Below are 23,358 nucleotides of genomic sequence, written 5' to 3' on the forward strand. Positions count from 1 at the left end.
AAAAAACTTCTTGGAAATGAAATTTTTAAGAGAATCCTGGATGACCATTTTATTTAACTTTATTAAACAATGATTGTTCACTTGAGAATGCTTTGAAACTTTGTAAAAACCTGGAAAATAACTCATAACTCTCCTTCTGCATACAGATATCTGAGGGTTTAACAGGGAAAGAATTCTTAGTAGAGTGAGTTGAAAGCTAAATTACAGATTTTGCTGAGTGTTTGAAGATGAAGAATGGCTGCAGAAAACCAGTCTGCTTAATACGTATTTTTGACTTCATGAACCAGTTGAACAAGTCTCCATGAGGCTCTTCAGAAAATGCCTTGACTTCAAATGATGAGTATTAGATTTAAAAGCAAACAAAATATTCTAAAAAATCATGACTCCAAAAGGAAATCTTGAAGTGTTCTTACTGCCTCTTGGTCTTGATAATGAGGAAATATATTTCTAAATCGTAAGTTGTAATTGAAACTACCTAAACGAAACAGTACAAAGTTGAACAGCATCTTCCCAATGACCCCATTTCACAATAAGTGTATAATAGAGTAACAATCCTTTCTTTGAATCTTCTCAGACTGAGAACTTGACTTGGAGAAAAGAAGAAGAATGCTGTGAACTGTCTAATCGTATGTACGAGATAAGATTTTCCAATCTGTCCCAAGACAAGTTATCTATTTCTGTGAAAGATAGTAACTTGCCATTCATAGGAAAATACTGAAGAATTTCTGCAGTTTGCAACTCTCCCATGTGTGAGCAAGTTTATTCTTAACAAGACAAGCATCAAGAGTAAGGATAGAAAATGTCTCATTTCAGTTGAAAATGAGATCCATGTGCACTCATTTCAAGTTTGACTCTAAAGCATAAAACAAGCAGATGGTTTTTAGTAAACAGGTAAATTCATTATATTTGCTTTCAAAAATAACTATATATCTGTGTGCATGTATATGTGTGTGTGTGTTTGTGTGTTCCTAGAAGATTTTTTTTAAACACATGTATAGTAATTTTGGAACTGCTAGACCTATATTTGAGTCTAATCATGTCACTCATTGAAAAAAAAAAATTTTTTTTTCTAAGTGTTATTACAAGTTTGGTCTTCATATTGCTTTGGAAAAAAAGGTTTTAGTAGAGTCACTTAAAACATTGCCAAAAAAATTTCATGTAGTAAATAACGCAAGTTAAAATCAATTTACAACCTTAAATTTGAATCAACCTTTAGAAATAAAAAACTTTTGATTTAAGCCAGTAGTTTAATAGAAATTCATTATGATATATGTTCTTTATGAAAAGAAAAAATAAGATAATTTCATGAATAGTAAGCTAAGTTTCGATTTATTTCCCCCGAGAAAATTAGACTCTAAAATTCATTTTTAGTTTGTTTTTTTTTTTTAACTTTTATTTTAGGCTTGGAGGTATAATTGCATATTTGTTATATAGGTAAATTGCATCTCATGGGGATTTGATTTACACATTATTTTGCTACCCAGGTAACACACATAGTACCAAATACTTTGCCACTTGAATACTTTCTGGTACATAGTAGTTACCCAATAAGTATTTGTTGATAAATAAATATTTGACCATCATAATTTTCTAATTTTTGATAATCAAGGAGTATATTTCAAAGTTTTTTAGAATCATGGTTCAATTATAGGAACCCTAATATGTCAGCAAAAATGCATAGTTAACATTTTTCACAATTTTTGCATAAAGATTTAAATAATGTAGAAAACAGTGGTGGCGGGCTCCTGTACTCCCACCTACATGGGAGGCTGAGGCAGGAGAGTGGTGTGAACCCAGGAGGCAGTGCTTGCAGTCAGCCCAGATCACGCCACTGCACTCCAACCTGGGCGACAGAGCGAGACTCCGTCTCAAAAAAAAAAAAAAAATAGAAAACAGAGGCAGAAACTTTTGTATTTAAACTTATTAGTAGTACTTAAATTATTAGAATTTAGAATTTATCCCAAAGTGCGTTTGAAGAGATATAAACACTCCAAATAGTTCCAAAAAAAAAACCTCTGAATCTCTCCAAAGTAGTCAGCTAAAGAAGGAAAAACACTATTTTACTAAAATAAAATTATGTAATTTCCTTAATCATGACCTTTTCTATCCACAACTGCAGTTACACAATCACGTATGATACTTTAATTTCATAGTATCTTATTCACATTTATGTGTTATATCTTGTTCTCAATTATTCTAAGTATATATTTCAGCTCTTATTTAAAAATTATCCATGTGCCTGAGTTAGGTTTATATTAGAAAACTCTATTTTAGGCATCTTAGCAGTGTCAACAAGAAGGTACATTATTTAATATTTATTGGGATGTTTTTTGGTAAGTGATTCATTGTACTTATTATTATGAGTCATTTAATATTCATCAATATTACCTAGAAAATGTATACAGAATTGAAATTAATAATTATTAATTTTTCATCTGCTTTTTGCAAAGTTCTCTGCTAAATGAAGTAAGGAATGTAAACAGTGCCCAAGCCATGTTTCCTGCATCTCCATAATTTGTAATCTGTAGAGATGATATGTAAATTTAACTGCAATAAAAGACAGTATGTAAATTGTTGCCCATGAGTGGTACAGAAAACAATTTTTTCAAGAATTCATGAGAGGCATAAATAACTTTAGAAGAGAAGTCAAAGAAGACTTCATAGGAAAGGCAGCCCATGAGCCAAGCTTTGGATAGTTAAAAAAAATAATAAAAATAGAAGTAGATAAACCAAGACCAGAAATAGAAGCAAAAGGGTGAACTGACCAGAAATAACATAACTGGACTTTGAGTGGACTTGTCTTGGGAGAAGTGCAGGGATTGTGCTGAAGAATATGAGCAAGGTAAGCAAGGAATGGATGGTTTGAATGAATTTGAATGACGGGCCAAGAAAGTTAGACCTCAAATAATCATTAGTTGGATGATATTCGAGGCATTTGGAGGGATTTTATCCTGATCATCATATGAAGTGTGATTTAGAGAAGTGAGAGATTAGAAGCAGAAAACCAATTAATAATCTCTAACAATAAACTGTCATAAATTAATAAAGTCCTTGACTAGAGGCATTGGTAGTGTTCATGGAAAAGAACATCATATTTTTTCTTGCATTTTCATAACTTTTTCTGGATGAACTTCATCAAAATATTCCTGGAACTTGAAATCTATGTTTATTCTCCTGTATCCAATTCTGCAAGTCTGAATAAGTGAAATGAGTTTCATAAAGTTGATATGAACTCATTAACTTCATCAGTGAAGGTGTGAAAGGCTGCAGTCTTACTTTTCCCAGCCAAGTGGATTGTCTATAATAAAACACCTATCACTTCAGGGACTTTAAATTAGCAAGCCATCTGGCAGAAAAAAAAATAATGAGGACAGCATTACTCATGAGGGAGGGCTTGAGTTTGACTCAGAGGGCTAAACAGCACTGAGGATGATCTGATTATATATTTTTTCAAGCTAAAAGTTTCAGTTCTTATTAAAATATCATGCCTCTAAGGGTCACATTTGAAAATAGATCTCTGTGTTGTAAAACCAAAAATATGCATGCAAAAATGGACAAGTAGTTGTTAATTAGATGTAGACCCCATTATTTTGTTCAAGTGTAGATGGTACCCTGTGAAGTTCTCACTGTTGTTCATATTCACTCTCTACCATGCAGTACCTGTTCAGGCTACAATGCACTATTCAAATTACTTGTCTGCAGCGTCCTCTTGACCTGGCTCCCCTGATGATCCAGGCCTATCACTGTTAAAGAAAAACAAAATAAAAACAAAACCTTATATGGGAGACGGTGAGAGGGTTTGAGGGTTTATTCACTGCCAACTGGTGGAAGAGTGATTTGTTCAGTCTTTCAGAAAAGCGATTTGGCAATTTTGTTTTAAAAAAAAAAGGTCTTTCCAACTTTTAACCTATTTGTCCCATCATAGATTTGCTCAAATAATAATAATTAACAAAATTTAAAACAACCTGATTGTCTAAGAGTAGGTCAATAAACTATAGTATTTTTGCAGACTGAAGTATTATCATGCTTATGACAGTTGGGGGGGTTGGGGCTATCCTTGGACAATGAGTAGGTGAAGAGGCAGAGGACCAGTTTATTTGAGCTTTACATTCACAGAGACTGAAATTTAGACTTTTCACGTTGTATCCATACAGCATAAATATAGTCATACATTTATATTAACAGAATTGAAATATATATATATTTCAGTTATACATACACATGTTCATTTATTTATTTTACAGCTTTAAACTTGTATCACACTAACTGATGAAAACTCTTGGATGGCAGGCCTATAAGCAATATTTCTATAGACTTTTGTAATATCTAAATGTTCTATTATGAACATATATTTCTTTATATATAGAAAAACAAGCAATAAATGCTGCATTAAAGAAAACACTGAGGAGATGAGCGACTTGTATAATTGTTTTGCTCAATTCATTTTAATTTGGTACACAGAGCACAGCAATGCAGGATGTCTAATAATAAGCATCTTAACACAAATGACAGATGGACTTTTCCCCAACACTAGCATTATTCCTGGCTGTCCGACTTATATAATGTAAAACTCTTTTTATTGCTTGCGAATTACTGTACTTGGTTATTCTTTGCCCTATTTGGCTTCCTAGACACATGAGTTAGTTGTTATATGCAATTCTCATATATATGTATCCTTGTTTTCCAAAGTACCATCATAATTGTTTAGTTTGAATTATCCCATAAACAGAACCTGAGACACAAATTTAGGTACAGGTATTTTACTTGGGAGTTCATTCCAGAAAGCTGAAGAGAAGAAACAGAGAAAATGTGACAGAAAGCAGGAAAGCTAATGAAAGATGAATTATTGAGGTCACATTTGTAGGCAACAGGGTTTCAACTCAGCCATGTCTTCTGACAACTATGTAGAAGGCCTCCAAACAGCATCCACGTGGAAGATGGCTGAGGTTTTTATCAGATCGCAACCCCTAAAGCATTAACAGCCCTGCGCTGCCAGGCAATGCCTGCCCTTGTGAGCTGACTGGACTTCTGCCTCTTCAGTGAAAATTGTGAGACAGAAATGCAGCAAGATTCTTGACTCACATTCAAGAAGGGGTACTGTCAGCATGCAGAGAAGTATCTACCATCACTGCAACTAAAATTAGGAGTGAAATGAAAGGATGTGCTGCAGGCCAGTAAAAGCATCTTATCCGACCCACCCATACATCACCCAGATCTATTTGTAACCCACATCAATTATACTATGTCGATTAACTCTTCATGAGTTAGCCACATTTTCTTAATAAGAGTCAATAATTAAAGTTAATGAGAAAAACACAGTGCCCACTCCTGCAGCTTTTCCTGAGGTGATAAACAATGTTCCGTGTCTCCAATCTCTACCACCCATTTACCTTTGTCCAACCAGCATGGTAGCTGATTAAGTGTTTGTCCAGTCAGATGATGGAGTTATTCCCTGAGAAGTCTGAGACTTTGGATGCCTTTTTCTTTTCAATGACTGATTACTGAGAAATACACTATTAAACTTCCATATGCTAGGTGGTATGATTCAAGACTATATTCCTGAGGAGTCTGAGCATTTGGTTGTTTTGCTTTTGTCAAGCTATGGAAAATGCAATTTTCCATTCAGTCTTATCAGGCATGGGAGCTCCAAGAAATGCTTCAGTCAATCTCCGAGTTCCAGATGTACTCCCTATTTTGGTTTTGTAGCTGTGAACCTAGCTCCTCATCATAATCAGAATTCATTTTCCCCCACCAGCATAGTAAGCATTTTCTTTGCTGGTCTTCTCACATATGATGCTCCATATGACCATGCAGCTATCATAGCTTTAGTTTCAGTGAAAGTGTCACTCTGTTCATTGGTGAAAGTATTCCTCTCCTAGAAAACAAGGACTTTTAAGTCAACAGAGTCTAAAGTTGTAGGGATAAGAAAGATATAGTCTGTAGGTAGATCTCTGGGCATAATAGTAAGAAGGTCTAATTCTACATATATCCCTTGATTGCAAGGCCTACATATTATGAGTACTTGAGACACAATAGTATTGAGTCAGTGCTTTACAACATTTTAGAGAATAGCACTCCAACTCCACCAGCTTTCATCCCTAAGCTGGAACCTTGGGTGAGCTGTGTAAGGATCATTATAACATTATGGCTACTGCCAGGTGATGCAATGCATTGTACTACAAATGGAGCCCTTGGTGATGCACTCGTTGTACATCCTTTGCCACAAAATGGGAAGATTACTGATAGCACTCCCAGGAGCTGGGCACCAAATCCTTCCTAGAAGGAAAATTGAAGCAGCACATGTCCACAATCCCATTAGTAAGTCATTCAAAAATCTCTGGACACCACATAAACAATTTTTATGATCAATTCCAACTTAACTTTCCAAACCGAATTCCTTCTACTCTGATTTACCCACTGATTAATTTTTTTCAGCCAAACCACAAAACGTTCTTTTGGAGATATACCTCCAATTATTTAAAGATTCTGGGGTTCTTTGCTCATGCTGTTTCTTCTATTTGGAATGACTTTGCCTTCAACTCCGCATGATAAAATACATCTTTCAAGGACTGGTGCAATGCAGTCTCAATTACCAAGCTTTTGCTATTCCCCCTTTTCCACACCATCTCTCTTTGTTCCATTACAAAACTTTCTGCACCACCACAAAGTTGCAATATTTTTCTCCTTCTCGGAAAAATCCATAATCTCTCATCTATATCTCTGCCATACCACCTCCTATTACTGCTATTACTGTTATTTCTGTGTCCAAGTTAAAACTGTGGCCCTGGGGTTCAGTCTTTGAGCATTGTTGTGCTTAAAAAAGCATCCCTCTTATGCCTCCCCTTTCCCCCTGGTTTTGTACAGCAAACACCCAAAGAACAGCAAATATCTCCTAACAGGGGAATGTAGTTTCTGGAGGAACAAATGCCAACTGCTTAAATGTTATCATAATGTCCTGTTTCTATCTTCCCTAATAGGAGCTTAATTCCTTGAAGGCAGGAACTATGTCTGATAACACTATTCCCCTCAGAATAGTGACTGACACATATTAGGGACTCAATAAATAACTGAGTATGCAATATTTATCTCACAGTGGTGTTGAGAGAATAAAAGAGTAAAGAACTTACTTAAAAATATGTACTATAAAGTATTATCCTTATTACTATTATTATTATTTACCATGACCATCTGGCTTATTTTATTGAAGAAGAGGGGTATGTATAGTAAACAATGTGAGCAAGATTACTGAGACCTGGAGTTAGAAAGAACATCCCCCTTTATGCACATCTGTCTTCTGAAAAATTTAAGAAAATATTTTTTAAAACCCCCATGGTTACAGAGGGCAAGAGGAAGCAGACATCAACGTAAGACCAAAGTGGTAAAGAGGCCATGTGTGTGCTGGGTGGCCATGAGGCAGTGGCTACACAAAGCATGCAAGCATATGTCTCTCTTTCATAAAGGTGTATATAAATATAGATATTTGTTATTAACCTTTTTGTACTCTTTCTAGACTTTCTGCTCTATTCTGCTTGCTTCTATCATCCAATAATGAAGGCAAATAGATGAGATTTCAGTAAGTCATCTCTAAAATTCAACAGACTCAGACAAACTGACTTCTGGATCTTCTGAGCTATTAAAGGATTCACATAGTTGCTGTGTATCTGGGGTCCTTCTACATTTATTCCAGGTTGAGTTGCATTGTTGGATTATTCATTATCTGTTTAGCCTCAGGGTCATGGTTTATCACTTCACATCTTCAGGGTTGCTGGGTCACATGTAGAGGGGCAGAATATAATGTGTGTAACCATTTATTTCTTCCTTTTGGTTGAATTCTATTCTAGAGGCTGCGGGGGGGTCCTTTAGAACATTAGCAGACCTTCTCTCCTAGTGTAATTGTGCAAAATTGGCTTCAGCTAGAAAGATTTTTTTTAGTACATGCTAAATTTGGTACTGTATATCATTTATTAATACACTCGTGTCCCATGCTATTCAGAGAAAGTATAATACTCTTATTTATTGTAAGACAGTGCTAAATCCTAGACTTACTTTGTTTATGAATTAAACTAGCACATGTTTCTAAAATAACTACTATGGTATATTCTAGACACAGTACTTAGGGCTTAGATACAATAATAATATAGCTATGGTCTTTTCCAATATGAAGCTTACATAGGGGAGAGAAAACAAAACAAGAAGACAAGCACATGAAATAATTATAAATTGTGCTTCATGCTGTAAATACTAGCTGAAATAGAAAATGACAGGAAGTGGGGTGACATTGGGGAGGGGTTTCACTTTAGATAGGGTAGTTGAGGAAGACTTGTCTGATAAGGTGACATTTAAACTAAAACCAAAATATAAGAAAGGGATGAGACATTTGAAGAGTTTAAGGAAAACATTTTATGTTGAGTGTCTGAAGAAAGTGGAAAAGCAAAGGAGGAGCTAAGAGAGGAAAACAAAAGCAGTGAGGCAGGGCCTTGTTCACCATGGGGGAGAGTTTAGGTTTTGTTATGAGTGAAAGAAAAATGATGATAAGGTTTTAAACACTAGCATGAATCTATTTACATATAAAGGAGATGGCCCTTGTTTTAGAGAGTGTATTGAAGGTAGAGGCCAGGAATAAAGAGAAGAAACCAGCTAGGAATCTGTTATCATGGTTGAAAAAGAAATAAAAGTGCCCTGGATAAGGATGGTGGCAGTGGAAGCAGAAGTAGGAGAACTCTAGAACCTATTTGTAAGGAGAAACAATAGACTATACCGTGTAGGAATTAGGAACAAAGAAATTTTGACTTGTTATAGGAAATTATTTTGTGTTTATGCAAGAGATTGTATTATTGTTCAAAATGATATCCTTTAGAGGATTTAAAGTCCTCACTCCATTAACATCAGTATTGATCATATCACTTGCTTTGAATATTGAAATGTGAAGGGAAGTGATATATGCTGCTTCTGAGCAGAACTTAAAGAGCCATTTTATAGCTCGAACCATTGCTCTGCCAGAAGAAAAATATATCCTGAAAAGGGGCTCTCTTCTTTTCTGGATCCTGAAATAAAGACTTGTGGAGCAGAGCCACAGCTGACCTGCAACTGATATGTCATGTGAATGGGAAATAAGTCACCAAGATTTGAGATTTGTTTGTTACTGTGACATAATTAGTGACTAAAACGATGTGCAACTATTCAAAACTCAATACATTTTAAGCATTTTGTCACTTTAAATTGTGTCTACAACTTGTTTTTCTGTTTCTGTTAGTTAATGCATGGGTCCAAGAAAAATTTGGAAGGTTAATAGATCTACCCTCTCCAAATTCTTTCAGTTTCCAATGTATCAGTATCTGACTATCTAACTCATTGTAATTCCCATGGTTGTTTCTTCACTTGGCAACATTGGCACTGAAGACAAAACATTTCAACATTTTCTGATTTAGGCTAGCAGGAAAATAAATTGAATTCTATAGAAACATAAACCACTTAGAAGAATTCATTGATGGTATGCTACTTTCAGTATCACATACTTTAGATAACATGTTTATTACCTCTCCACATGCACTACTCTCAGAAGATATAATTAGTCAGGTATGGTAGCATGTGTCTGTGTTTCCAGCTACTCCAGAGGCTGGGTGGGAGGATCACTGTCTTTTCACTGTGTATTCATATGGCAGTAGGTGCAAATGAGCTCCCCTGTGCCTCCTTTCTAAGGTCACTAATCCCCCATTCACAAGGGCTGTACCCTTAAGACCTAATCGCCTCCACAACAGCCATACTTGCTGATACCACTGTCTTGGGAGTTAGGATTTCAACTTATAACATTTGGGGACACACAGACATTTAGATTGTGGCATCTTCCATTATTTTCTCTCATGTATTTCTCTTCCCACAATTTGCTGCCCCTAGAAGCCCAAACTCCTTTTCTTTTGTCTTGCCACTTCTCCAGAAATTTGTCACTCTTTGTTAAGATGGTATATAAGCTCCCAAATCAAACCACTTCTTCAAGTTACTCATCACTGAGTTCTCTCGTGCATATGCATGTTGTGTGCATAAATAAACTCTGTCTTCTTCCTTCTGCTAATCTGTCTTTTGTCAGTCTAATTTGCAGGCCCCATCTGTTGAATATAGGAGGATAGAGCAAAAAAATTCTTTTGTCCTTTCCATACATGTACAAATGTAATAATAGAACATTATTATTAATGATTATGTCTCAGACAATTCTTTTTTTTTTTTTTTTTTTGAGATGGAGTCTTGCTGTGTCACCCAGGCTGAAGTACAGTGGTGTGATCTCGGCTCACTGCAAGCTCCGCCTCCAGGATTTACACCATTCTCCTGCCTCAGCCTCCCGAGTAGCTGGGATTACAGGCGCCCGCCACTGCACCTGGCTAATTTTTTTGTATTTTTGGTAGAGATGGGGTTTCACTGTGTTAGCCAGGATGGTCTCGATCTCCTGACCTCGTGATCCACCTGCCTCAGCCTCCCAAAGTGCTGGGATTACAGGCATGAGCCACCGTGCCTGGCCTCAGACAATTCTTATATACTTATTAGATAGAGTTTTTTTTCACAACTACTATATTTAATCCAAATCATGTATATTTAATCTGTAGCATATGGGGAGAAATTTGGAGGATAAAACAAATTTTTAATTGCCAGTTTTATACAGCAGAGGAAGCTCTAAAAATTGTCACTTTAATGACATTTTGATATTTAAAGAAGTAGATGATTATTCTGAAAATGATTACCTGGATACTATCACAGGAAATTAATATTCCATATTAACTTATTAATGCTTGAGTCCTTAAAAATATGTTAAAAGCTAAAACTTACAGGTAAATTTCTTCTGGTCTGTCTATACAAATATCTCTTGTTGGATCGAAACAGTTAATTGATGTAAAAATTTTCCTGTTGTGGATTCTTTCTCATAGTTTCCCAATATTTTTCTTCTTGATCATCCTGATTTCTTTCTACTAATTTTCTTTGTCATTAAAGAACATAAATATTTTATTTTAGGCAGCAAATCAAATAGTGAATTTCTACCAACTATGGATTATTAATTAGGCTTAGATATTATGTTGTTTCTCTGTTATTCTTTTCTAATATGCAAAAAAGTGGAGAAATCGAGGATATTTTATGTACTGGAAGGAAGCTAGGTATTCAAAGTCTGCCTCTTCCATGATTTGCAAATTTGGGCATGCCATGTAACTTCCCTCTGTTGCATTTATTTCATTCAGAAGAAAATATTTTTATATATCTCACCTAAAAATAAGGAGATATATGCCATTACATCTTTTTAACACTTACCAAAGACACAGGAGTAAAAGCTGCGATTTTATTAAATAGACCACTGACCATTTGTAACTGATCACAATAGGTCACGGATGTGGACTTGCTACCTATTTTGTACATGTGTAATTCTATATTTAATTTTCCTCTCTAATATTCAGCTTTAATAAAACACAAATTAAAAATACTAATTGTAGGCTGGGTGTGGTGGCTCACACCTGTAATCCCAGCACTTTTGGAGCATGAGGCAGGCGGATCACCTGAGGTCAGGAGTTCAAGACCAGCCTGGCCAACATGGTGAAACACTGTCTCTACTAAAAATACAAAAATTAGCTGGATGTAGTGGTGCACACCTGTAATCCCAGCTACTCAGGTGGCTGAGGCAGGAGAATGGCTTGAGCCCAGGAGGCAGAGGTTACATTCTAGTCTGGGCAACAGAGCAACACTTTGTCTCAAAAAAAAATACATATATACATACAATAAATAAAATATTAATATCAAATACAAACATCATATTATAGGGCTACCTCAGTGGTTAGTTGTTCTCTCATTTTAATTTTAAATAAGATGATCTACCTTCATCTTCAAACTAAAATAAGGCTTAAACATATGCCTTTTCATTTATCAGTTCTAAAACAGTTCTTCAGATAATCTTAAAAAGACACAATATTAAGAAGATTAAAGAGATGTTTAATAAAATTTATCCCTAACTTTGGGAATTTTAAATCTCTCATTTTAAATACTGACAATACCTCACTATCTATGCCCTGAGATTGTGTCTCTCCAACATCATATCTTATCTTTTCAGGGTGCATTTCAAAAACCATAATAATTTTCCCTAGCCAAGCTTAAAACCAGGCACCTTGAAAGTTGATGAGCAACATCCCCCTACCCTACTTTATTCCTTCTTGGCTCTTTCCTCTTGACAGCTGTCACATATTCATCAGGTTAAAGTATAATTATCAAATTAATTCCATGGATTATTTTTCCACCTGTGTTTCTTGTGTCTTAGGCTGGGACAGCCCTTGGGTCTATGAGAGATTCAGATCTTATCTCTATTTCTATCATGGCCTGCAGTAGACTTTGGTGATTTAAGTTAGGTTAGAATATTGCCAGTCAGACTTTTATAAATTTTTACTTATAACAAGCCAGACTGATGATTTTCATAAGACATGCTTCAGTGCCCAACCGTATGACTGCAAGGCACAGGACAGATTTCAGAGAAACTCCTTTAGCTTTCTAAATGATGTGACTTCATTTCTTTCTCAGGACACACAGAAAATAATCTTCCATTTTGTTTTAGTTGCTTTCCAGCAACTCTACAGTTTAATTAATTTCTCACATAGCTTTAAAATGTGACAAAGTCTAATCACTCCCAATTGTCTGTGCTGCCTCAGGGAGTGCAGCAGGGATTAAAGGGAAATAGTCACAGGTGATGTCCTCCTCTACTGCTCTCTCTCACCTCAGCCACCTCCCGCCTATATCCTGTCGATTTAGAGTAATAAGGATTTTCTCCCACAGTGTGTTCCCTTCTTCTTCTTCTACTTTTTTTTTTTTTTTTTTTTTTTTTTGGAAGGGGAGGAGGTCCTTAGCAGGAAGAAGTGTTTTATGGCTAATTCTACTAGGTAAAAAGATACAATCACTCTCTCTCCTCTGAGGGCAAATTAAAAGGTGTTATTTAAATAACCACTTATCAATTTCATCATTAGAGATAAGAAGATGAAAGATAAGATAATGATAATAATTTCCCCCTTTTCAAGTTACATTTATATTTCCTTTGGATTAATCTGTAAATTCAATCATTTTGTTTTAAAAAAGGAAGGAATGCTAATATCAGGTAGCACTCAGCATCCTAAAGTTTTTAATTGGTTACAATTGGAATAAATTGAACTTAATATTTCATATTTGTCATGGAAATAAAAGTAAAATACTATAATTGTGTCCCAAAACCTGCAGCATCTGTATAAATGAAGAAGATGTGGTTTAATAGAATCCAACATGAAGATGAGTTAGGTTTCCTTGATTGTAATTAACAATGTGATATGTACATCTAAGAGGCTAATGTGACCTTATGCTACCATTAATGGCAGTAGAGTGCCCAGAAGAAATGATGTGATAGTTCAACAGCTTTGCACTTTTAAGGAATTCTGCCCCATTCTGGAGACATGTTCTTTCCAACTGATTATAATGTTGAGATTACTTTTTTTTTCTACTTTTATTTTAGGTTCAGAAGGTATATGTGCTGGTTTGTTACGTGGGTAAATTGCGTGTTATTGAGGTTTGGTGTATTAATGATTCCGTCACCAAGGTAGGTGAGCATAGGTAGGTGGGCATACCCAGTAGGTGGCATTCCAGCCCACACACCCATCTCACCTTCCCCCACTCAAGCAGTCTCCAGTGTCTCTCGTTCCCATTAAGAGGACTTTAAATAAAATAATAAATATTTTTTAAAAATTTAAAATATGAAAAATAATATTTATGAGATGGGATGGGATACAAAGAATATTATGGTTTATTTACTTGAAGGAAAATTTAATGAGAAGTTATTCTTATCTTGCTATCAAGCACTCCTCATGCCGACATGTTAATTAAGTTCAATTCGTGTTTATTGAGTGTCTACCCTATTCCTGGCAACAAGATGGGATTGAGAACTAGAAACGGATCCCAGTTTTGGCTCTTTTCATTTGCTGTTATATGACCCTGGGAAAGTATTTTACTTTTTTGTATTTCATGTTTCTGAGCTGCAGTATTCTCAGCTGTAATATGGGCATGATAATACCTATTTCAAAGGGTGGTGCCAAGTATTAAATTAGGTAATGTATGGAATGTAACAGAGTCCAGCTCATAACAAGGTCCAGCTATGTATTTCTAAGTATTGTTCGTTTTGTATTAGTAGTCAACGTATTTAGCAGATCCTTAGTGGAATGAACTAGGACCAAAGGGTAAAAATTGCTGACGTATTTCTTTTTTTTAACGGAGATTTTTTTTCTTTATTGAGAAACGTAATACTTGGGTACATGAAATAAAACCAGTTTCTTGGGGGACAAATCAAAACCCACAATAGAAAAAAAAAGTTCACACTGGGCCACAGCAGAACCCCGAGAACATATTAGTATAATTGAAAAATTCTAGGCGCTTCATATTCGACCTTTTGATACAAAATGACCTATTAAATTTGCAATTTGTAGTTCTTGGTTTTGAGGTCCACAGGACAAGCTAGGAAGTCTACAAACCTTGAGCTGAACTCCATGAGGGGTTATTTGGCTTTTGAATCGGTTTTTCCTTGTCTAAGAGGTAGCAGCAGCAACAGCGCCCACTTTCTGGGCAGCTTCTTTCTTGGCATGATGAGCCTGTAGAACTGCTTTTACAGCTTCATCCACCTTGGAGTGGAGAGACTCGGGGAACTCTAACATGTGCAGCAGCTCAGAGTTGTGGATCTCCAGCAGCATTCCCGTGATCTTCCCAGCCAGGTTTGAATGCATTGTTTGGATGAGTGGGAACAAGCGTTCTCCCAGCATCTGCTTCTGTTCCTGGGGGTGTGCTGCGGCCAGCGTGGAGGCAGTCAGTGGCTCCTGTCCCTACACTTGGACCTCAGGCTGGGGTGCCTGCAGGCGCTGTACGGCAAGATGACAGCTGCGAACACTGGAGGCGTATTTGTAGCGGGCAACAGCCCCAGCCCGGGGAGCAGCAGCGGCAACAGCCGCGAACAGCAGCGCGCTGCGCTGAGTTCTGCACAGCTGTGGGAACGCCTCCAGACTGGCAGCTGCTGACATATTTCTATTCAAATAAGCAATAACTTTGTGTTTCCCCAATTTTAAATGGTTTTTAAGCATATTTTAGTTTACAGATGCCTTGGAAATTCTGATAAAAGATATGAGTCCCCTCTCCACATATGTTCCTGCGTAAATAAACACAATCATATGCATACAATTTTGTTAAATGTTTCTGGAGATAAATTGGCTCATTAACATTCTTCCCTTAGTTTTTGTCTTCAATAGGTAAAAATTAAATCAAATTGGTAAAATTAGAAATTTTACAAGGAAGGGTGAGGAATGCTCTTCTGTTGAATAAAAGACAGTATTCAAAAATCATCTATGTCAGGAATGCTAATATTGTGCTTTCTATCTCTCTAGGTGACAATGTGATAAAGATAATAGAGAAGAGATTGAATATGTTATCTCAAGTTCAATTAGAAATTAGAGTTCATCAAGAAATATTCTAAAGATTTACTAAATATTCCCTAGGTATGGGATGGCACGGCACATATGTAGAAAGTTAATTATTATTTATTTGCTGACATTTAGCATTTCGTTTCCAAGCATTACTTTGGGATCAATTTCAGGGCTTGGGTTTTGTCAATAGAACAAAGTAAGTTGTGTTACACTAATTTTCTAAATCTTTATAAACCCATGGTCACTTTTGCTAAGCATAAAAATATTAAAATCTCATTTAATGTTATTTGGAATTGCAACTAAATATTTGAATAGATTGACAATTTTGAAAACTTTTTCCAATTAATTGGCTCCTGAGGATTCCAATATACCTCTCTCCGTGCTCATTCCCCTCATATATTGCCCTCGTTAACTCCAGAGCTTGCATGTACTTACCTAATGTTTTTATATCTCAGACCCAGAGGGAAGCAAAAATAAATAAAGAATTAGAGTAACTGTTCAAATTATTCTAACCAAACTTTTTCTTTGGTTATTGTGGTACTTAACATCTTCATTCAGTAGATCTCCTCCTCATTTCTGATAACCTAACCTGGCCCCTGACCCCGGGGGTGACATGTGACCCAAGTTGAGAGATTCATAATCTATAAACTGGCTTCAAGGTATTGGTCCAGGGGTAGGCATAATAATACAAGAAGGGACAATAAGAATCACTCCCCTGGCTTTTTAACTAGAACATGTGTATGTGTTAGAGTTGGAGTTACTATGTACACGTGCATGTTTAGAGGATGGTGAATATCTCTTTCTTCTATGGATATAGAGTTGCAGGAATATAGGCCCAGAATATATTTACCTGTCACACAGACAGAAAGAATAAGCCTGCATACAGAGAAAAGCAGAGATAACAGACAGCAGACTATCCTGAGAGTGCCAAGTTTCAATATGCCAGAGATGCCCTGAGGCTTAAAATTCTTCCTTCAATTCTGTGAAGTATGCTAATATCTTGTATATATACGTGTGTGTGTGTGTGTGTGTGTGTTTGTGTATTTGCTTAAGATGGATTGAATTGAGTCCCAACCATTTGCAATTGTAATGGTCAATACAATTGCTAAGAATCCCAGCTTATTATAATACAGTTATGTGTCACTTAGCAATGGAAATATGTTCTGAGAAATGTGTCATTAGGCAACTTCGTCACTGTATGAACATCATAGAGTGTACTTACACATACCTTGATAGTGTAGCCTACTACACATCTAGGCTATACGGATAGCCTATTGCTCCTAGGCTACAAAATTGTACAGAATGTTACTGTATTGAACACTATAGGCAATTATAACACAATGGATTTTGTGTATCTAAACATATCTAAACATAGAAAAGGTACAGTAAAAATATGGCATGAAAGATTTTAAAAAATGGTATTCCTATATAGACCAGTTCCATTATAATCTTATAGGACCACCATCATATATGCAATCCGTTGTTAACCAAAATGTCATCATGTGGTTCATGACTGTGTGTGTGTCAGTGTGAGGATGACTGCATCTATTATGCTTTTATTAGTGATATATTTGGACTTCTTTTTTCTCATATTAGTTTTTTAAAAAGTATTCTTTAGCTAATATGTTATATAAAAAACCTGTGAGATAATAGAACTTTGGAGAAATCTGTGTGATTACGCTGTTTTCCTAATATAAATATACAACTTGACATATATTTTTCTTAAAATAGTATTCAAATGATTAGTATCATATAATCAAGTTTTCAGTTTAATTTTCATTTGCTAGAACTTCAAGCTAATATTATATCAAATTAACAACACCAAGCTTAGGATTGGCTTTTTAATTTTAACATAAAAGTTATGTAAACAAAATTTATAAGGAAAATTCTGTGAAGTGGAAAATGGGAAAAAACTGCTTTAAATAGATTTTCTTATAATTAACTTGAAAAGTAAAATATAATAACAAAAGTTTAACTTGGTGATAGTGAATATAATTATGCTTTATATTTATTTAGTTGTTCTTTATATTTATTCTTTAAAATAGGAAATGATTATATTCATCTCAACTTAGGGTAATGAGCAAACATAATTTTAATATAGTGCCTTTCACATAGAAGTCAAGAAGCTTGATATGATGATAATGACAATTATATTTTTAATTTGAATCTATGAGACATAAGTTATCTCAATTAAAGCAAATTGGAAATGAAGAAATATAATCAATAGAAACATAGTAACTTAATGTCATTTTTTTTTTTCAATATATAGCAGCCATTTTGCCTCTCAACCTAGCAGCTCTTCCTCTCTGGCATAAAATCTGAAATTTCCTTCAGGAAAATATCCTCCATCTACACTCATACCACAAGGTTCAGGAGGGTCTTTGTCACAGGCTAAATCTCTGCATTTGAGATTTAACCTGGCCAAGGAAAGCCCGGAACTTCCTTAGACACAGGGATTGGTTGAATGATGAGTATTTGGACAACTATATTGAAGCAGAATTCTGGGGCTTGTGAGGAGCCACTAGGACAAAATGTTCTCTGTTTTGCTAGACTTGAAGCTATGATCATGTATGTAAGCCTGGAACAACTGACAAACATTTTGAAACTATAAGAAGTCTTAGAATGTAACCTGTATAGAGGAAATTGATACTGAGCAATGGACATAGACTCAGTCCTAAAGACTTAAGTTGAGATCCTTGAATCAAGTGGCACGTCAAGTCACTTCTGAGGAAGAAATTTCTTTTACTTATCTAACTTGGGTGCATTTTTTGTCAAAAATGGAAGAGTGTGTACTTATAAACTACACCTGGAGTTGATTTTTTAATGTTTTCTAGATGCTTATCTAATTCATATTACTAGTTAAATGAAGCATAATCCTATATAATTTTACTGTCAATATTCCACACTGTAACCTAAGTTGAGACTTCAGTAAATTCTCAAAGATAATCAGTATGGATGCACAGTCATCTAGTGCATGCTCAGCACTTTATTGATAATTTTTTTAAGGATGAAAGTATGATGCTTGCTGTTAAGAAAGTTATAGTATATTTTCGAAGGAAATAAAGATACATTAAGCAAGAGCTGCTCCCTGTGTCTTACAATTAAGTGCTCTGATTAAGCACTTCCCCACTGGGTCTCTGCACCTTACCATAAAAATTACACGTCTCATCCACTAGAGGGCCGAATAGCAAGCAACTCTTTGGTCAGAGTAGCATTGTAAATTTAGAATTTAGTGATTAGACAAAGGACAAAACCTAGGGAGATTATTAGCAAGAAAAGGAAGATTATTTGCTAACAGAGGATGAAAATACTTGAGCTTGATTTCTACGTTAATGGATGATAAGATAGGAATTTGCAGGAGGAGCAGGGGACATTTCATGAGGAGCAAACAGCAAATAGTCCCTAGGCATTTTGCATATAGCCATTCTATACTTTATAAAGAAGAAATTTTGTTTTCTGATGTGTTTACGTAATTTTTCCCTATTTCAAATACAAATGTAGTTATCTTTCTGAGCCTATGATAATTTTATTCAAAATTTAGAATGTGTGCAATTAGATTTATTAGAAGAATTAAATGTCAAACTTCCATCTTAAATCTTATTGCAAAAATCAATAACTGAAAATCATGGACCAAATCTTAGTAAGTAGGAGTTCATCAGGTCAAGAAATGGGAAAGAGCATTATAGGCTTATGAAACAGCATGAGGCAAAAGGCAGACTTATGAAAATAAGGAGACACATATGTCTATATTTTAGAAATTATAAAATGACTTATTAAGAAATAGGTCTGGAAAGCTAAGTAGTGATACCTAATGAGGAATTTTCATACCATGCTCTTGATATTGATCTTTTTACTTTACAAAACAAAAAATTCATTGAATATTTGGAACAGTGGTGGTAATTTGATAAGAATCTAGGTAGAACATGAAGGTTAAATAGTCATGAGGAAAATTTGAGTGAAAGATTAGATATGGCATATTTATGGGATATAAAGAACTAGGGGATTAGATATAAAAAATAGACTGAAGACCTCTGTGAATTAGAACAGGGACTACAGGTGGGGTGTGGTAATGTACATGGAGATGGTAGAGCCCTGTTGATTGATTTGTGACATTTGTATTGTTTTTGTTTTCTAGCTTTAGGAAAAATAATTGTAACCAATGCTACTTTCTCTTAGTGTACAAGTCAAAGTCCTTTATCTGATCAGTAAGTTTCTAAGATTGGTCCCTATTTCCCTCTAAGATCTCATCTGCTGCTTTCTCCCTTTCTATCTCTGAACACTGCTGAACACCTTGCCCTTTCTTGAACATGCCAGATATACTCCTAACTTAGAGCTTTTGCACTTAGTGTTTTCTTTGCTCAGGATGTTCCTTCTTCAGAAATCTTCATGGCTTGTTTCTTCACCTCCTTCATCTTTATATGCAAATATCACCTAATTTGCATTTTCCATTCTATCTAAAATTGCAACCTCTTTATCCCCCTTCCCTGCACTGTTACTTTCTTAGCACTTATTATCTAACATATTTAATGATTTATTTTTTTGTTTATTGTTTTCTCCACTAGAAAATTATGTATTCTAAATGTTTTACTATTTTGTTTACTGCTGTAAACTTAGCATTTAGAACATCTCTACAATTATAAGTACTCAAATATATTTGTCAAATGCATAAAGTAATATGTTTTACGGTTTATGTAGCTGTTTATGTGCTTTTAATGTTTTTATTCATTTGTCATATATACCACCCTACTACTACCACTTGTGAATTTGGCCAAATTGGTGTGCAGAAAACCTCTGAACACAAGATGCAACTCCCCCATGCCCAGCAGGCCCTGTCCCTAAAAACACATGCACAAACATACAAACATACTTTCTTTCTCCGTTTCTGTCTAGGAGAAAATATATGAGAAAAATATTTTCTATTTTGACTTAATAGCCTTGTGGATGAAAGCTATATTACATAATGTTTTTTACCTAATTTTATCTATTAGGTGAAATTCATTTGTGTATATTAAGCTAATATATGTAGCTTATTATGTCAAGTTCCACACCATGACAGGCACCTAATATTTATCTGACCTTCTCTCTATTTTTCTTTTTGTTTTTTGTTTTTCAGTTTTTTTTTTTTTTTTTTTTTTGAGACAGAGTTTCACTCTTGTCATCCAGGCTGGAGGGCAATGGCACAATCTCAGCTCACTGCAACCTCCGCCTCCTGAGTTCAAGTGATTCTCCTGCCTCAGTCTCCCAAGTGGCTGGGATTACAGGCACCCACAACCACATCTGGCTAATTTTTATATTTTTAGTAGGGACAGGGTTTCACCATGTTGGTCATGCTGGTCTCGAACTCTGGACCTCAAGTGATCTGCCCGCCTTGGCCTCCCAAAGTGCTGGGATTACAGGCATGAGCCATTGCGCCCAGCCTATCTGACCTTCTCTTATTGTTACTAACTTGTTAGAAATAGATGAAAGGCCCTTGAGCTCAGGCAAGACAGAGTCTACTGAAGCTTCAGGGAAGAATCACCACTGGACTGTTAAGGAGTGGTCATATGGTCACCCAGTCAGTTCTGGCTAGTGAGATGGCAGTGGGGGGCTCCTCAAAATGGACTTCAGAAAAGGCCCCTTATTTAATGATTGAAGGGTCACGTTCAATTGGCACAGCTCTTTGCCCCTCTGCACTGCATCGTTTGCACTTTCCCAATCATCCTACCTGGAATGATTGGTGGAAGTGATGGTGAAAGGTGCAGCAGTCATGAGGTGATAAACACAGTGAAAACCATTTGTCAGTACTAAAACTGACAAAGCAGAAAGTCAGAAAGACTCTTAGTCTCTGATGGCATCACTCAGACTTGAAACAGCTCTTAGGCAGCCATCTCTGCATTTCTTGTTACATGAGGGGGATAAAACTTATTTGCATAGGCCACTGCAATTTGGTTTTGTATTTCTAAATGCATTCCTAATGACTGCAGTAGTAAGTTAGTGGTTCAAATATGTTGATTAGATAGTTTGTTTTAATTAAGAGTACTATAATACATAACTTACTTATTTGCAATACTACATTCCTTGTGAAATCCTTTATTTGATAGCAATGAGTTATATTGAAGTAAAAATGGAATATTAGGGAACTTCATATGTAATTTTAACTTACTGACACGGGTTAATGGCTTCATGAGGTAAAATTATATTTGAGAGGTAGGATCTTATAATAGATAATAATGGCTAATATATATTGCTTATTATAAGTGAAATAGAGTTTTAAGTGTTTCACATTTAATTTTCCATCCAATTTTTAAGATAATTCTATTAATTTGTATCAAATCAAATGTAAATCTGTTACTTAATATTTCTCAAGCTCTCTTTGTTGCATATATATCATTTTCCCACAAAAGTTTCTCTAATTTCCACATTGTAAAATGTTCTGTATCTATTAACAGAATGTTACATAATTAATATCACCCAAAATAGAACTGCATCAAGATAGTTTGGTTAATAGGTGAGACTGGCACAGATTGATTGTCAATGCTCCATTAATATGTACTTTAAATGCAAGCCCATAAGTCTTCCCCTTATGATGACCAACAATTTTCAGGTTGATAAATTTCAGAACTGTTACCTTTTCTTATTATTCAAAAAATGTAGTTTTAATTACTATCTTGAAATAAACTGTGTGATAAAAGTTCAGGACAAAAATGAAAACATTGAATAATATACTTGCATTAAAAATAATGATTAGAAGATGAGATCCAATTTAGAAGCAATTTTTAAAAAAGGATGGGGTGAATCTACTTTCTAGCCCAGCATCTAAAAACTTGGAAGTCACTTGTGTTCTAACCACAAGTAAAAAACTGAACAAACCAAAAATCAGCAACTCTTCTTAGCTCCATAAGAGTGAAGATCAGGGAGCAAGTTGCTACCCTCCTGCTCAAATGGAAACACCAACAGGTAAATACAGATAATCCAATTTATGGAAGCAGAAACCATGAGTAATAACCTCTGCAGGAACCACTGTCAAAGGCATGTAAACCAGAGCAACTCCGTCTTAAATAGGAGCTGGGTAAAATAAGGTTGAAACCTACTGGGCTGAATTCCCAGACAGTTAAGGCATTCTAAGTCACAGAATAAGATAGAAGGTCAGCACAAAATACAGGTCATAATGACCTTGCTAATAAAACAGTCTGCAGTGGAGAAGCTGGCCAAAACCCACCAAAAGCAAAATGGCCATAAGAGTGACCTCTGGTCGTCCTCACTGCTGCACTCCCACCAGCTGCATGACAGTTTACAAATGCCATGGCCATGTCAGGAAGTTACCCTATATGGTCTAAAAATGGGAGGCATAAGTAATCCATCCCTTATTTAGCATATCACCAAGAAATAACCATAAACATGGGCAACCAGCAGCCCTCGGGGCCACTCTGTCTATGAAATAGCCATTCATTTATTCCTTTACTTTCTTAATAAACTTACTTTCACTTTGGACTGCGAACTCATCCTAAATTCTTTCTCGTGTAAGATCCAAAAACCCTTTCTTAAGGTCTGGATCAGAACCCCTGTCCTGTAACACCACTGCCCAGGTAGCAAAGCTGAATTGTACTTGAATTACTAGAGGCTCAATGAGGACAAATCTGAGAGATAAGTACTCTAGGGGGACCCAGCCATCAGAGGCTACCACATACTTTCATAAGACTTGCCTCACGGAGCTCTGCCAGGTCTTCACAGTAAATATCAGAGAAACACCTCATGCTTCTGGCAGGGTGAGGGGAAAATGAACCATTTAGAAATACCTCAGAGCATTCAATTCTTAACAAGAAGAAACTAGTTAACCAAAGCCTAACCTTCTGGAGTTGTATCCAAGTCTAAGTGACCCTAGAGAAGGGAAATAACCAGCTCCATCCAGCTCTAGCCATCCTATTCCACAGAAGGG

At 35.7% G+C, this 23,358-nt stretch overlaps 1 protein-coding gene across 1 annotated transcript; it reads right to left on the reverse strand.

The window, feature by feature from the left end:
• Positions 1–14,469: 14,469 nt before the first annotated feature.
• Positions 14,470–23,176, reverse strand: LOC101127580 (polyadenylate-binding protein 4). Its single transcript, XM_055358886.2, is given in 3 exon segments — positions 14,470–14,975; positions 14,977–15,048; positions 23,111–23,176. Coding segments are annotated over 3 exon segments (555 nt in total). The 3' UTR covers positions 14,470–14,558.
• Between the last annotated feature and the right edge of the window lie 182 nt (positions 23,177–23,358).

This window comes from Gorilla gorilla, chromosome 10 (genome assembly GCF_029281585.2).
Source record: "Gorilla gorilla gorilla isolate KB3781 chromosome 10, NHGRI_mGorGor1-v2.1_pri, whole genome shotgun sequence".
Lineage (NCBI taxonomy): Eukaryota > Metazoa > Chordata > Mammalia > Primates > Hominidae > Gorilla > Gorilla gorilla.